The 16,493-nt window shown below is 33.2% G+C and overlaps 2 protein-coding genes across 2 annotated transcripts in view; one reads left to right on the top strand and one right to left on the bottom strand.

Annotated features, from left to right (window-relative positions):
- LOC136030790 (aminopeptidase N-like) overlaps window positions 1-7,105 on the bottom strand; it is a 9,628-nt gene extending 2,523 nt beyond the window's left edge. The window contains exons 1-2 of the mRNA XM_065709834.1: window positions 6,599-7,105; window positions 3,855-4,135 (exon numbers count right to left, since the gene is read on the bottom strand). Coding sequence (XP_065565906.1) covers window positions 3,855-4,135; window positions 6,599-6,833 — 516 coding nt within the window. The 5' untranslated portion in view covers window positions 6,834-7,105. The remainder of the gene's footprint in view (window positions 1-3,854; window positions 4,136-6,598) is intronic.
- LOC136031149 (hemicentin-1-like) overlaps window positions 1-16,493 on the top strand; it is a gene marked incomplete at its 5' end in the record, with an annotated part of 290,871 nt that overhangs the window by 162,997 nt on the left and 111,381 nt on the right.

Below are 16,493 nucleotides of genomic sequence, written 5' to 3'. Positions count from 1 at the left end.
ATGGTTATTAAGAAAAATCCTCTATGCACTTGGCAAAAATTTAAAACGAAATATTGCAGCGTCTAATTCATGAAACTGGTTATATATACAGTAATACATTTATGTGTTATATTCACATTAATGTGAGCCTACAATTATTTGCCAAAGATTTATGACAATTCAACTACCTTTTCATTAGCACGCATCTGGAACAATCTGGAGCATCTGGAACAACGCATCTTGGCACATACCAAGAAAAATTACGAATAATAAATTATTAGAAAGGAAGAAGAACGTACCATTTTCTAGTTCATTGAAGAATAATGTACCTTATTAATCATAATGATAAATAATAAATATCCTTTATTGCCATAATAGAACACAGCTAGATGCGGATGTCACACGTAATAATATAGCACAAAATAAAATGAATTATACAAATTTTACGTTCATCCTTGTAGTGCTTCAGAAAGTAAGGAACAAAAAACGATAGATACCCTTTTGAGGGCTTTCGGTATGGAGGACAAAGGAATTCTACGGAAGAAAACGGAATAATACTCAATTATTACCTACTGTAGCCGTATTTCTTTTAGAAAAGAATTTGGTTAGGACTAAAACGGTTCAATAATAGTTAAAGGCTTTTTTTTAAGGTGGTATGATTTCCTTTAATGTTAGTTTTTTGGCATATTTATTCTTCTAAACTGAGCAAATCTGAGCCACCACCTGTCATTGGAGCACCTGTATTTAAGATTCACCGAGTTTCAAACTGTTTTTATGCAAACTGTAATGCCGGCTAAAGATACTGGATATGCTGAAAGTATATGAGCCAACAAAGGCCGCCCTGGCCGAGTGGGCTGGTGCGCTGGATTCGGGATCCTGTGTCTGAGAGGACGTGGGTTCGAGTCCTGGTGTACTCAATTCTTCAGTTTGGGACGGGGGTCAGTGGCGTGATCCTGTAAGCTTAGCCAGAGTCGACCCAGCTCTAAATGGGTACCTGGAGAAATCATATATATATATATATATATATATATATATATATATATATATATATATATATATATATATATATGTATATATATATAAATAAGTTGTATGTGTGTTATGTCTGTCGAGTGACGTCATGTCGTCATGAAGTTAGTTGTCGTCATGTTTGGTTTGTGACCTGGGTTTGATCTGGTGGTGATAGCCTAAAGATGTACACGTCATCTAAACAGAACCTAAGTGAGGATAGAACCCCGGAAAAGGTCGAATATTTTTTAAATATTTATTGCCAGATGACCAAGGTATAACAAAAAGGTTTGTAAGAAGTGTTTTATGACAACTTTTCGCTTGACAAGTATAAAGCATGGAACTGTAAAAGCATGGAAGCTTACAGCCTCCACTCCTCCAAGAGCATCAAATGAAACAGTGAAACATCCTTAGAAACAGTGGAAGAAATAAAAGAATATATATATGGAGGGTCCCAGCTTACAAATTCCATAATTCAAGACAGAGCATTTCATCGACAAGAGGTATGATCTGAATGTTGAAGCCCAGATAACTGCTGCGCAGGAATTTGAAAACAATGCTCTCTTTAAGAGAATTTTCTTGTGATTATTTCAATCTTGGTTTTACTGGACCAGCAAAGGATCTTTGCGCCGTCTGCCACAAACGACAAGGCTAAAGAACCAGTCAGAACAGAAAAAGCCACCCATGAATCTGCTTTCACCAATAATATAAAAAAAGTAGATGTATCATCAGCAAAAATTGGTGAAAAAAAACAACAAGAGGTATCGTGCTTTGACCTGCCGCAGTGCCTAGCAACACCGAATCTTAGAATGAAATTTGTTTTCTATACATGGCAGCGTGAACCTTCAATCTCACAGTTCATGTCACTTCTCATAATAAACCAAGTTCATTACTGACCTCTAGCATATAGCAGAGGGTGACAAAGGGGCAAGTGATGTGGCATCATTGTTGTTCATCGGTCTATGTAATCTCGCTGGGTCCTTAGAAACTCTGACACTTTATTCTAACACCTATAGCTCACAAAACAGAAATATGTTTGTGTCGATAATATTTTTTTGCTATACATCTCACTTAGCTGGTAATACCTTGTCACATTTTGATTAGAAATTCCTAAAGCCAGGTCATACCCACTAATTTTTTAACAAGGTTGGGTTTAAGAGCTCACAACATTCAAAGTATTAAAAAAAAACCTGAAGTATGTATATCAAAAGCATTCTTTAGAACAAATTCATTTTACCCTTTTTAGTCCATGTATAAGGCCTGGTTTTTTAAAAGTTTATTTTTAAATATTTCCGTGACTAGTCACATTATATTCAGTATGAGAAACATTTTCGAATTTTGAAGTTTAAGACAAACATAGAAGTTGAAAATTCTTTAGAGTATGAGCTTGCGGAAAAGAGGAAAAACAACAACAAAAGTGCTGATACCCGAATAAGCAAGCGGGAAATCAATCTGTAAATCAAAATGCGACGATATTATGTCGCTGTTGCCACTACTTGATGAGCAGTATCATTCGTCTTATAAGAGCCTCATATAAAACACTTCATCAGAAGACTTGCTGACTGAGATACTCGAGCCCCTTGAAGCGCTGTGAGCCTGATACTTCTTGTTCCTATACATTCTGGCTTGTTCTTATATTTATCCTCGATACTGATTTTTGGCTATTACTATTTTTACTTTGGTTTATTATAAAGAATGAAAACGTAGAATAAACACGTTTGTGCGATCAATTTTTCCTATTTCTGGTAAAATCGTATTTCGCTTAAAGGTTTTCACTCTATTTCTTTCACACTGCAAGCAATACACTAATGACAGCACCTTCATAAAAAAAGCAGGTAAAGTTTGCCTAGATAATCGTTTTAAAAGACCTTTCAAGCATATTTTGATTTGTCTGAATTTTCAAGTTTATTTTCTTTCTCCTGTAAAATTAGAAAAAGTGGAGTGAGAACACTTATACACAACGGTAAGGAATATAAAATCTATATAATATGATTGTATTTCTTACATTTATTCTTAGTCTTGTTTTAAACAGAGTTCAAGGCAAATTAACTACGCTCCCCAAAATGAAGAAATTGCTGAGGCGTACACTTTGCGTATATGTTTTTTTACTCACTCACTCTGCAGACTCTCCCAGTCCATGTAGCACAAAATAGTGATATGTTTACTTTAAAAAGCTAAAGAGAGCTGAACCCAAATAAGCATATGACGCAATTCCATTTAACATCTTACAGAAACATGGCAAGAGCCACGTGGCTGCTGCATGCACACCTTATATAATGGAGGAATCAAATCGTTCAGGAGACGATAAAAACTAATTTGATTGTACAATTGTTTAGATGAAAATACCTAATAATTCCACATGGTTCAGAAGCCTTTTTTATGCGTAGATCAGTGATATACGAGATATTATCAGAAATACTACGAGTTATTACGAGATGCGTTTTTCTTATATTGCCAGGCAAGTATTAGAGATGGAATTTTGTCACCAGACGAAGCAGCATGAAAAACTGTATCAGACATAATTACAAAGTCATTTCTAGTAAAAATTCATTATTCGATGTGTGCATGCAGCAGCCACAGAATGAAAATTCGAGAAAACTGTTTTTTATACACAGCAAAGGAAACAAGGTTTTCCATTGGCAGATTCATTTCTCGTTCCATCTTTTAAGTGTCAAATGAAAACGTGAATTTGAATCTTTGATTAATTGCGATCTTTACTAGGTATGAATAAAGTATTTTCAAATAGTTCTAATCTTTTTGGGTGAAGCTCTGCGTTCAGGGCACTAGCAGTTTTTAGTTTTAATTAAACTTATTTTGATTCGCCAAAGTCTCTTCTTATCAGTTTTTCAAATTCTAAGAAGACATACATTCAAAAGCTCTCCAGCTTCAGTTCCTGATAATAGATTTTTCATTCTTTCAAAGTTCTTCCATGCAGTTTCCCAAGGAAGCCAATCGAATTCCTTCGTCAAATAACTTGTTAGATCCAGTGCTTGTTTGTAAGTATTCACTAAGAGACTTGCACTAGCCAAGTTCAAAGCATCGTCAATAATTTGGGCTCTGTTCATAACGTGAATTTTTTGGTGATTATTTTCTAATTGATGCTGTATTAGGTCCCAGTTCATTTCATCGTAATCCACACGGTAATATCCTGAAATAACGTTCAAAGTTAAAATTAACTTTCAATTATAAATTAAGCTTCCTATTATTATTATTATTATAGGCATGTACAGAGTAAGGGGAAATCTTTTGGCGTGTATCTTATCGAAATAGCAAGTTCTTTAGGATTTGTCTCATTATCTCGTACAATTTATTTATAAGTAGTTTTACTTTTTATTGTTTTAATTTCTTCCTCCAAAACTATTTTCTCAGGAATTTACTCATTTTTACCTGCCTATACTATACATAAATCTTAAATAGCAATTGGTAATTAAGGAAATGTCGTAGGTACTTACAAAATAAGGAACAAAGATTAAAAGATCAGGATAGTAAAGTTTTTAATAATTGACAAAAATCTGTCGGGGTAGTATCTTCAAATAAAATGCTATTGCCAATTAATCAATCATTTTTTGATTAATGAATTGACCAACCAATTAGGGTGAATGGCAATAATTTCCTGTAAAAATTTAAGCTTTTCCATGAAACTCATCTCTTTGCAAAATTTATGAATTTGGAAAACAAAACAGTTTCTATAGATTTTGGTCTCGTTGATAGCATTAAGAGGGAATAAATTGAATTTTGGAGAGTTGAATACCAATTCATACCTGTTCTGAAGTACAAATTGAACTCGTATTCACGAATTGAATTAGGATTACAGCTGTTCCACAACTTAAAAGACTGTTAAATTAATATTTTTGAAACTTTCAAACTAGGCGCTGATATCTTAAATTCCTGTTCCTAAAAATGGTCTCATGTGATCTTGATTTGCAAAAACTTTTTGTACAGTAGAATTTTTTTGAAGAATGAAGATTGTTTTCAGTAAAGTACAAATAATGTTCCGATCTTAAGAACGCAAAGGGAGCACTATTCTTATTTGAAATAGTTTCTCTTCGCTTTGGTTTTGACTTGATTAATTATTGTAATTCCTATTCGTTTTAGGTGTCTTTTATTTATTGATTGTGACTTATGTTAGATTATCGTTTGTAAAAGAATTTAACTTTACTTCTGCTCATCTTTGGTTTAATGTAGCTCTGAAATTGTTTTTGGAAAACTTTTTTATTGGAAATTTTTAGTATTTTCTTCTATTTTTTAATTTACATAGAGTATTTCAAGGGTTAATAAAAAAATATTTGAAATCTTTTTGGTTTTATCTGTAAGAATCCAGATTTTGGCTTGCTATTAATATGTTGGACAGAATTTTGCGCCAATTTATAATAATATTAATACTTCAATGATTTGAATTGAAGGATATAAGAAAATATTCAAATTATTGGGCTGAAATTCTATATAATTTTTCAGTTTTTACAACCTTGAGTATATACAAATATTATTCGACTATCCCCCTCCGAATGCCCTTGAAGTTTCTAATTAGTTCCCTTCACATTTTCTAAGGTATCACATATAAACCTATTGATAACCTCGGATGTATATTGTGCGTTTTAATTTGGATCTGTTCCAGAATTAACATGCCTAACAACTTTAACTTATTGCCGTTGGGCGTTCCTGGGATATTGCAGATATGTCCTTAGAACAAGACTAGATGCAGACATTTTTTTTAGTTTAACATCCCATAGTCATACTCTAAAGTCCAACGTAATACCCTGAGTTTTTCCTGAGATATTGCAAACACATCTTTATAACAATCCAAGTACACATAGCTTATCTTGATTTAGTTTTACACCCACCTGAATTTTCCCTGAAAGTGTCAACTTTATACCCAATTCCATTCCTAAGACATTGCGTCTGTACCATATTGACAACCTAGATATATTTAAACTTTTTGATTTAGTTCAATGTCAAAAATCTTATTAGGTCGGATTATCTGTGACAATGAGTACCAAAAAATGCATATTTATAATCTATAACAAATCAAAAGTTGGTCAACCCTTTGGAGTCGATTTCCATATGACTTGTGAAACTTTCATTTGATTTTGCTTCCTGTTTCTTCGTGTTCTTGGAAACACAAAAATGAATGGAGGGGGAAGAATATATGATATAGCATTTAGAAACCATTTACAAAACCCTGGTAGCTAGTATGGGAAGAAAAATTAGGGAGAAGGGTAGAGCCAAACAACTAAGACTTTGAAATGCTTGTGAGAAAACCGTTTAGAGACTAATAGTCAAAATTAAGAAGAGGCGGGGTGGGGGGTCAAGTGATTTATATGGCATGATCTGGTGTCTTAAACCTCGAAAAACTTAACAATCACGCAGATTCCCAACTCTCCCTTAGAAAAAGTTCTTGTGATTGGAGTGTTATTGTAATAACAAGGAATCCTTTTTAGCAGAAGGAATATACTACTATGTTCGTTGATTTGGCCAATGTACAATCTTGGGGGAATTTCACCTATTTCGCTATATACGTATATACAAGTTTGATTGTAGTAACTAGTAACAAGAGTTTGATAAGGCTTAACGGGATATTTAACAAGAGGTTGAAACCTCCTAATAATCTTACCAAATACTTTGTGGTTGCAAATTATCCAGCTGTTGGGTTTTTCTATTACATCAGTGTACACAGCTGGTTCAGAAGAGTTACCCAGCCAGCGCCTTTTTAACGTTGAATTATTGCTAAAACTTTGTGTGAATGTCAATGGTATGTGCCAATGATTTTCTTCGATAATATTCTGAGGGAGATCATAAATCTTATACAAATTATATACATTTTCTCCATGAACTCCTGATTTGAACATTTTCTGAAATTAAAATAGAAACAACTTAGTGAGTCAACACGTATTTAAGACAAAATAATGTTTCAAAACATCCAAGCACTTTGTTGAAAATAACTTTCATTTTGCACATGTTCGTCTTAAACAACACTACTAATTGTCACAGTGTACCAATCAAAACACTCTGCTCATAAGCAGAATAATAGCCCAGTCCCTATTGTTTTTATCTTGATAATAAATCCTATCCACCTTGTTCGTCAGTTATTGCAAACCCTATTTTAAGATATTGAATTTCCACATTGTTTACCTATAACTGCAATAGTTAGATGCAAAGCAGCTCAAACAGATAAAACAGATAAAAAGCTTTCAGAGATAAGACAGAATATCAATTTAGAGTAGAGAGGACGATTTTGTTCAAATATTTTTTTGCCTTTTGACAGTTATTAAAAAAAGGTATTGACATTATTTAGTATGTTGTCCTGAAAATTAATGTTATTGTCCTGAATGTACATTTTCTTCTGACAGTTATTGACATTATTTAAAAGCTATCAGAAGTTAAATAAGAAAACAAGTATTTTCAACTAAAAATAAGGAGCAGTATAAAAACAAACACAAATCGAGCAAAATAAGTTAAATAAGAAAACACAAAACAAACACAAATCGAGCAAAATAAGTTAAATAAGAAAACAAGTATCTTCAACTAAAAATAAGGAGCAGTATAAAAACACAAAACAAACACTTTCGAGCAAATTTGAAGATTTGCATTAGTCAGTTTCAATAATATTGCATCATTCAGTTCCAATAGTTAACTGCATCAGCATGATGTTATTTTTAATTCTTCTTCTTTTGTTCAGTAAACTTTCAAAGATTTTTGTAAGAAAATAAAAACCAAATATTTATAGATAATGTGAGTAAAATACCAGGGAACCGTAAGTAACTTACAAAAATTTCAAAACAGGTGAAAATTGATAAGACAGAAACTTTGATGTCTATAGTTGATATTATAGAAAGAAACGCTTCACTTCCATCCTAACCTATTCAAAGCCTCCCTGTTTACACCCTCCCAAGAAGTTCCAGTCCCGATTAAATCCTTTCTTACTACCTTCTTTGAAATTGTCTCCACTTTGGGGTATTTTTTTTCCACATTTTCAACACATGTTCAACATTCCCCTCCGCATGACGTAAAATATTCAACTTAATGCTCTCACTTACTAAAATTTTTTAAAGGATAGAGAACAAAATCATAATCTTGCCTTACTTAATGGTAATTTATTTTGAATTAAAACTACGTTAAATATTGCTAATACTGCTAATAACAGCTCACCGGAGCGCCAAGCCACCTGAAACCAACACTGCCACGCACGCTCCAGCTCCATCCCAATCTCCCAGGATCCTCTTATTTCCCTTAAATGTTTCCTTACGTCATACACACATCCCAATCACGGATGACATGCTTTCCCTTTAGCCCTAAAAAGTTGGTCGAAAAGAACAATCTTTGGCAATTTGACATCCTTCATCCGCATAACGTGCCCTACTAATGAAAACTCTGAAGTCTTTTGAAGAGCGACAAAATTGTGTGTTCATGACTCTTTGTTTTTTTTTTTAAAGAATACTAGAAAACCCTGCTCCCTCTTCATGGAATTCCTCTTACCCCATGGCAAATTCTCCATGGAAAGATCATCCCACATAATCCTCTCCCCTTGAGTACCCCCCCCCCCAAACCAGCAAAACCCCCCTGAAAACGTCTGTACACTTCCCAAAAATATTTCAATATGTAAAGAATGGTCAAAATTTGTGTTTTGAAGCCCCTCCCCCGGAGACTCTGCGGGAGTAAATCATCGCCAAAGACACAGTTATTTAATTTTTCGACTATGTTGAACAAAATGGCTATCTTGAAATTTTTATCCGGTGACTTAGGGGAAACAGTGAGGGTGGGAGGGGCTTAGGTGCCCTCCAATTATTTCTTCACTTAAAAAGGGCACTAGAACTTTTATTTTTCGTTAGAATATATCCTTTTGTGAGATTCTAGGACCACTGGATCGATACAATCGCCCTGGAAAAAATAAAAATACAATAAACACGCATCCGTGATTGGTCCTCAGGCAAAAAAAAATTCCCCATTTTTTGTAAAATAGGTACTTGAAATTAGAATGATAAGGTTTTTTAAGTTCTGAAAAACTTATAACTTAAATTAGAATGATAAGGCTTTTTAAATTCTGAAAAAATTAGCTCAAAGAGTGATGTATTGAGGAGTGGGCAACCCCACTAATAGTCGTATTAATTTGTGTTTTTTTTTGTGTTTTTATACTGCTCCTTATTTTTAGTTGAAAATACTTGTTTTCTTATTTAACTTCTGATTGTTTTTAAATAATGCCGAGAAATCTGGCTTCCCTCCCGAGGAAAATTCCTCCAAGGAAAGTTCCTATCACGTAAAATATCCCCCGCTAAGAAAATTCCCCTGGACGATATTGTACTAGCTGAAATTTTCCACCGGAAGATTTCTTGTGGACGATAACAGCTAAAAAAAAGTTTCTTGGCACACTTTCATTTGAAAAAGGCTTTCATTTTTGCTTGTTTTAAAATAAATCCCCTAATTCCCTCCTCTAATGAAAAGTTTCCATGGTCCTCTGCCCTCTAGTTTCCCCTCTGTCCTCTAGTAGAAAGTTACTCCCGCGAAAAATTCCTTCTGTAAAATTTATACCGTGGAAAACTCCCTCATGAAGAATTTCTCCCGTGGAAAATTCCTGCCTACAGTAAGGCGTTTTAGACTATTCGAACCCGGAAAAAATTTTACCACTGGATAATTTCCCTTAACATCTCCACATGTAAAATTAATTCGGCAAAGAGAAAGTAAATAAAATGATAAGAATTTAGTATAGGAATTCTGGCCAAGTCCCCAAATGTAAAATTTCCTCTGGAAAGTTCAACCCTTAGAAACTTTCCTCCTCACGGAAAATTCTTCCCGTGGAAAATTCCGACATAGATAATTCATTCCTTCCTCGGAAATATATCGGTTCAGTTCCAAGGAAAAGATGCTATACGTAAACAATGGGCAAATTTTATGACTTAAGAATCTTTCCCCAGGGGCTCTGAGGGTTATTTTATCCCGAAAGTCGTATTTTCTCTACTTTTAAAAATATTAAACAAAATAGTTATCTCAAAATTTTGATTGGCTAGCTTACAGGAAAATAAGGGTAAGAGGGAGTTGCCCTCCAATTTTGTCGGTCACTTAAAAAGGCACTAAAAATTTTAACTTCGGCTTTAATGAGCACTATTGGTTCGATTTGATCCCCCCAGGGAAAAGAAAAATAAATTAACATGAACCCGTGATCTTTCCTCTTGCAAAAAATACAAATTTCCTCTTTTCCGCGAAAGTTTTCCGAACTTTCCCCCCTTTTTCGAAAATTATCACAGGCTAGTATATTTTGATGGGTATTATTAAACTTAATTAAAGTCAAATAAAATAAACCGATTCTTTTGATATATCTATTCATTTCCAAATTCTGCTTTTTAAAGTTTATGTCACGTCTCCCATAAATCCTCGAGTCCTTACTGATCAAGTGTACACATCAATAATTGTAAATTGGTTGATTGTGCATCCCTTTTTCAGTTTTTCTGCTGAAGAATTGAAATGTCGGGATGCAATTAATATTTAGAACAGAATTTGAATGTTTGACCAAAAACTTGGATGAATAGCAGTTTCGTTGAAAAAGTTCTGTTGCATAAAATTTTGCTGAATAAAAATAATGTTTTCATTTTAGAGTTTATGGTTGACCGAAAGGTTTCTATGAATGGAGTTTTTATAAGTGAGCTTTGATTTTCCAGGCGGCTGAAACCATCGTGACCTTTACAATACGATCCTCTTATGTTTAAGTATAGTGGATACATGTATTTAAAGGCATCAAAACATTTTATATAAATAGAAAAAGAGAAATATTACTGTTTAAAGTCGTAGAAAACAAAGTTCCTGGTAGAAATCTCTTCAGCCCACGCTAGAGTTTCTGGCTAGGCTTAAGATGCCACGTCTCGCTTTTTACACGCCTGTTCCCGTAGGCAGTTATATTAAATATTTTATACTACATGAACATATATTATTGCAATGGAAGGGGCATTATTACTCCCCCCCCTCTCCTAGCATCAATGACAAAGCTGTAAACCATAAAAATTCATGTGAATCAAGAGGAATTTGATATTAATTTCTACCACCACTTTTGCTCAAAACTCATTGTACATCAATCTGAAGGCTCAATGAGAGTTGAGATATTTAAGCATTAAAATATACTCTTTGGAGCATCTTCCCATGTGCGCAATTACACGTCACTGTGTTTAATTTTAGGAAATATGAATAAAATAAAAGTGCTTGAGAAGCACTAAAGGTTTCTTTTAATTGTATGTTAAAATTTAGTTAATAAGTAAAAAAACACTGAATGTCGGTTGGGAAAATTATTTGTAGCATATATGTCTTTTACCAACGCTTTGGGGCGAACTGTACCAACTTTCTTTCAAAGATTATGCCACAAGGGAAAGTCGCAATAAGATGAGAATAGTAGGATATATATATGTTGGTCACGTAACCTTCCGACTGTCACATGAGTTGTATTTAATTTCTTTGTCTTTGAGGTGAGAATAGTTTTCTGTCAAGTGTGGAAAAAAATACCCCAAAGTGGAGACAATTTCAAAGAAGGTAGTAAGAAAGGATTTAATCGGGACTGGAACTTCTTGGGAGGGTGTAAACAGGGAGGCTTTGAATAGGTTAGGATGGAGGAGGAGCGTTTCTTTATGTAATATCAACTATAGACATCAAAGTTTCTGTCTTATCAATTTTCACCTATTTTGAAATTTTTGTAAGTTACTTACGGTTCCCTGGTATTTTGCTCACATTATCTATAAATATTTGGTTTTTATTTTCTTACAAAAATCTTTGAAAGTTTACTGAACAAAAGAAGAAGAATTAAAAATAACATCATGCTGATGCAGTTAACTGTTGGAACTGAATGATGCAATATTATTGAAACTGACTAATGCAAATCTTCAAATTTGCTCGATTGTGCTTGTTTTGTGTTTTTATACTGCTCCTTATTTTTAGTTGAAGATACTTGTTTTCTTATTTAACTTATTTTGCTCGATTTGTGTTTGTTTTGTGTTTTCTTATTTAACTTATTTTGCTCGATTTGTGTTTGTTTTTATACTGCTCCTTATTTTTAGTTGAAAATACTTGTTTTCTTATTTAATTTCTGATAGTTTTTAAATAATGTCAATAACTGTCAGAAGAAAATGTACATTCAGGACAATAACATTAATTTTCAGGACCACCTACTAAATAATGTCAATAACTGTTTTTAATAACTGTCAAAAGGCAAAAAAATATTTGAACAAAATCGTCCTCTCTACTCTAAATTGATATTCTGTCTTATCTCTGAAAGCTTTTTATCTGTTTTATCTGTTTGAGTTGCTTTGCCTCTAACTATGGCAGTTATCGGTAAACAATGTAGAAATTAAATATCTTAAAATAGGGTTTGCAATAACTGACGAACAAGGTGGATAGTATTTATTATCAAGATAAAAACAATAGGGACTGGGCTATTATTCTGCTTATGAGCAGAGTGTTTTGATTGGTACACTGTGACAATTAGTAGTGTTGTTTAAGAAGAACATGTGCAAAATGAAAGTTATTTTCAACAAAGTGCTTGGATGTTTTGAAACATTATTTTGTCTTAAATACGTGTTGACTCAACTCACTAAGTTGTTTATTTTAATTTCAGAAAATGTTCAAATCAGGAGTTCATGAAGAAAATGTATATAATCTCCCTCAGAATATTATCGAAGAAAATCATTGACACATACCATTGACATTCACACAAAGTTTTAGCAATAATTCAACGTTAAAAAGGCGCTGGTTGGGTAACTCATCTGAGTCAGCTGTTTACACTGATGTAATAGAAAACCCCAACAGCTGGATAATTTGCAACCACAAAGTATTTGGTAAGATTATTAGGAGGTTCCAACCTCTTGTTAAACATCCCGTTAAGCCCTATCAAACTCTCGTTACTAGTTACAACAATCAAACTTGTATATACGTATATAGCTAAATAGGTGAAATCCCCCCAAGATTGTACGTTGGCCAATTCAACGAACATAGTAGTATATTCCTTCTGCTAAAAAGGATTCACTGTTATTACAATAACACTCCAATCACAAGAACATTTTCTAAGAGAGAGCTGGGAATCTGCGTGATTGTTAAGTTTTTCGAGGTTAAAGACACCAGATCATGCCATATAAATCACTTGACCCCCCCCCCCACCCCGCCTCTTCTTAATTTTGACTACGAGTCTCTAACCTACTAGCTACCAGGGTTTTGTAAATGGTTTCTAAATGCTATATCATATATTTTCCCCCCTCCATTCATTTTTGTGTTTCCAAGAACACGAAGAAACAGGAAGCAAAATCAAATGAAAGTTTCACAAGTCATATGGAAATCGACTCCAAAGGGTTGACCAACTTTTGATTTGTTATAGATTATAAATATGCATTTTTTGGTACTCATTGTCACAGATAATCCGACCTAATAAGATTTTTGACATTGAACTAAATCAAAAAGTTAAAATGTATCTAGGTTGTCAATATGGTACAGACGCAATGTCGTAGGAATGGAATTGGGTATAAAGTTGACACTTTCAGGGAAAATTCAGGTGGGTGTAAAACTAAATCAAGATAAGCTATGTGTACTTGGATTGTTATAAAGATGTGTTTGCAATATCTCAGGAAAAAGTCAGGGTATTACGTTGGACTTTAGAGTATGACTATGGGATGTTAAACTAAAAAAAAATGTCTGCATATAGTCTTGTTCTAAGGACATATCTGCAATATCCCAGGAACGCCCAACGGCAATAAGTTAAAGTTGTTAGGCATGTTAATTCTGGAACAGATCCAAATTAAAACACACAATATACATCCAAGGTTATTAATAGGTTTATATGTGATACCTTAGAAAATGTGATGAGAATTAATTAGAAACTTTCAGGGCATGCGGAGGGGGATAGTTGAATAATATTTGTATATACTCAAGGTTGTAAAAACTGAAAAATTATATAGAATTTCAGCAAAATAATTTGAATATTTTTTTATATCCTTCAATTCAAATCATTGAAGTATTAATATTATTATAAATTGGCGCAAAATTCTGTCCAACATAATTAATAGCAAGCCAAAATCTGGATTCTTACAGATAAAAGCCAAAAAGATTTCAAATATTCTTTTATTAACCCTTGAAATACTATGTAAATTATAAAATAGAAGGAAAATACTAAAAATTTCCAATAAAAAAGTTTTTCAAAGAGAATTTCATAGCTACATTAAACCAAAGATGAGCAGAAGTAAAGATAAATTCTTTTCCAAACGATAATCTACCATAAGTCAGAATAAATAAATAAAAGACACCTAAAACGAATAGGAATTACAATAATTAATCAAGTCAAAACCAAAGCGAAGAGAAACTATTTCAAATGAGAATAGTGCTCCCTTTGCCTTCTTAAGATCGGAACATTATTTGTACTTTACTGAAAACAATCTGCATTCCTCAAAAAAATTCTACTGTACAAAAAGTTTTTGCAAATCAAGATCACATGAGACCATTTTTAGGAACAGGAATTTAAGATATCAGCGCCTAGTTTGAAAGTTTCAAAAATATTAATTTAACAGTCTTTTAAGTTGTGGAACAGCTGTAATCCTAATTCAATTCGTGAATACGAGTTCAATTTGTACTGCAGAACAGGTATGGATTGGTATTCAACTCTCCAAAATTCAATTTATTCCCTCTTAATGCTATCAACGTGACCAAAATCTATAGAAACTGTTTTGTTTTCCAAATTCATAAATTTTGCAAAGAGATGGGTTTCATGGAAAAGCTTAAATTTTTACAGAAAATTATTGGCATTCACCTTGATTGGCTGGTCAATTCATTAATCAAAAGTTGATTGATTAATTGGCAATAGCATTTTATTTTAAGATACTACCCCGACAGATGTTTGTCAATTATTAAAAACTTTACTATCCATACCTCTGATTTTTTAATCTTTATTCCTTATTTTGTAAGTACCTACGACACTTCCTTAATTACCAATTGCTAGTAAAGATTTATATATAGCATAGGCACGTAAAAATGAGTAAATTCGTGAGAAAATAGTTTTGGAGGAAGAAATTAAAACAATAAAAAGTAAAACTACTTACAAATAATTTGTACGAGATAATGAGACAAATCCTAAAGAACTTGCTATTTCGATAAGATACACGCCAAAAGATTTCCCCTTACTCTGTACACGCCTATAATAATAATAATAATAGGAAGCTTAATTTATATTTGGTGATGAGCTGCTAACTTTGAATGTTATTTCAGGATATTACCGTGTGGATTACGATGAAATGAACTGGGACCTAATACAGCATCAATTAGAAAATAATCACCAAAAATTAACGTTATGAACAGAGCCCAAATTATTGACGATGCTTTGAACTTGGCTAGTGCAAGTCTCTTAGCAAATACTTACAAACGAGCACTGGATCTAACAAGTTATTTGAAGAAGGAATTCGATTGGCTTCCTTGGGAAACTGCATGGAATAACTTTGAAAGAATGCAAAATCTATTATCAGGAACTGAAGCTGGAGAGCTTTTGAATGAATCTTAGAATTTAGAATCTTCTTAGAATTTGAAAAACTGATGAGAAGAGACTTTGGCGAATCAAAATAAGTTTAATTAAAACTAAAAACTGCTAGTGCCCTGAACGCAGAGCGTCACCCAAAAAGATAAGAACTATTTGAAAACACTTTATTTATACCTAGTAAAGATCGCAATTAATCAAAGATTTAAATTCACGTTTTCATTTGACACTTAAAAGGTGGAACGAGAAATGAGTCCGTCAATGGAAAACCTTGTTTCCTTTGCTGTGTATAAAAAACAGTTTTCTCGAATTTTCTTTGCGCGGCTGCTGCATGCACACCTCGAATAATGAATTTTTACTAGAAATGACTTTGTATGAATGTCTGATACAGTTTTTCAGGCTGCGTCGTCTGGTGACAAAATTCCATCTCTAATACTTGCCTGGCAATATAAGAAAAACACATCTCGTAATAACTCTTAGTATTTCTGATAATATCTCGTATATCACTGATCTACGCATAAAAAAGGCTTCTGAGTCATGTGGAATTATTAGGTATTTTCATCTAAACAATTGTACAATCAAATTAGTTTTCATCGTCTCCTGAACGATTTGATTCCTCCATTACATAAGGTGTGCACGCAGCAGCCACGTGGCTCTTGCCATGTTTCTGTAAGACGTTAAATAGAAACGCGTCATATGCTTATTTGGGTTCAACTCTTTTTAGCTTTTTAAAGTAAACATATCACTATTATGTGCTACATGGACTGGGAGAGTTTGCAGAAAGCTAGTAAAAAAAAAAACATATACGCAAAGTGTACGCCTCAGCAATTTCTCCATTTTGGGGAGCGTAGTTAATTTGCCCTGAACTCTGTTTAAAACAAGACTAAGAATAAATGTAAGAAATACAATCATATTATATAGATTTTATATTCCTTACCGTTGTGTATAGGTGTTCTCACTCAACTTTTTCTAATTTTACAGGAGAAAGAAAATAAACTTGAAAATTCAGACAAATCAAAATATGCTTGAA

This window comes from Artemia franciscana, chromosome 9 (assembly GCF_032884065.1).
Source record: "Artemia franciscana chromosome 9, ASM3288406v1, whole genome shotgun sequence".
Classification (NCBI taxonomy): Eukaryota; Metazoa; Arthropoda; class Branchiopoda; order Anostraca; family Artemiidae; genus Artemia; species Artemia franciscana.
This window is presented reverse-complemented; position numbering and strand designations above follow the sequence as displayed.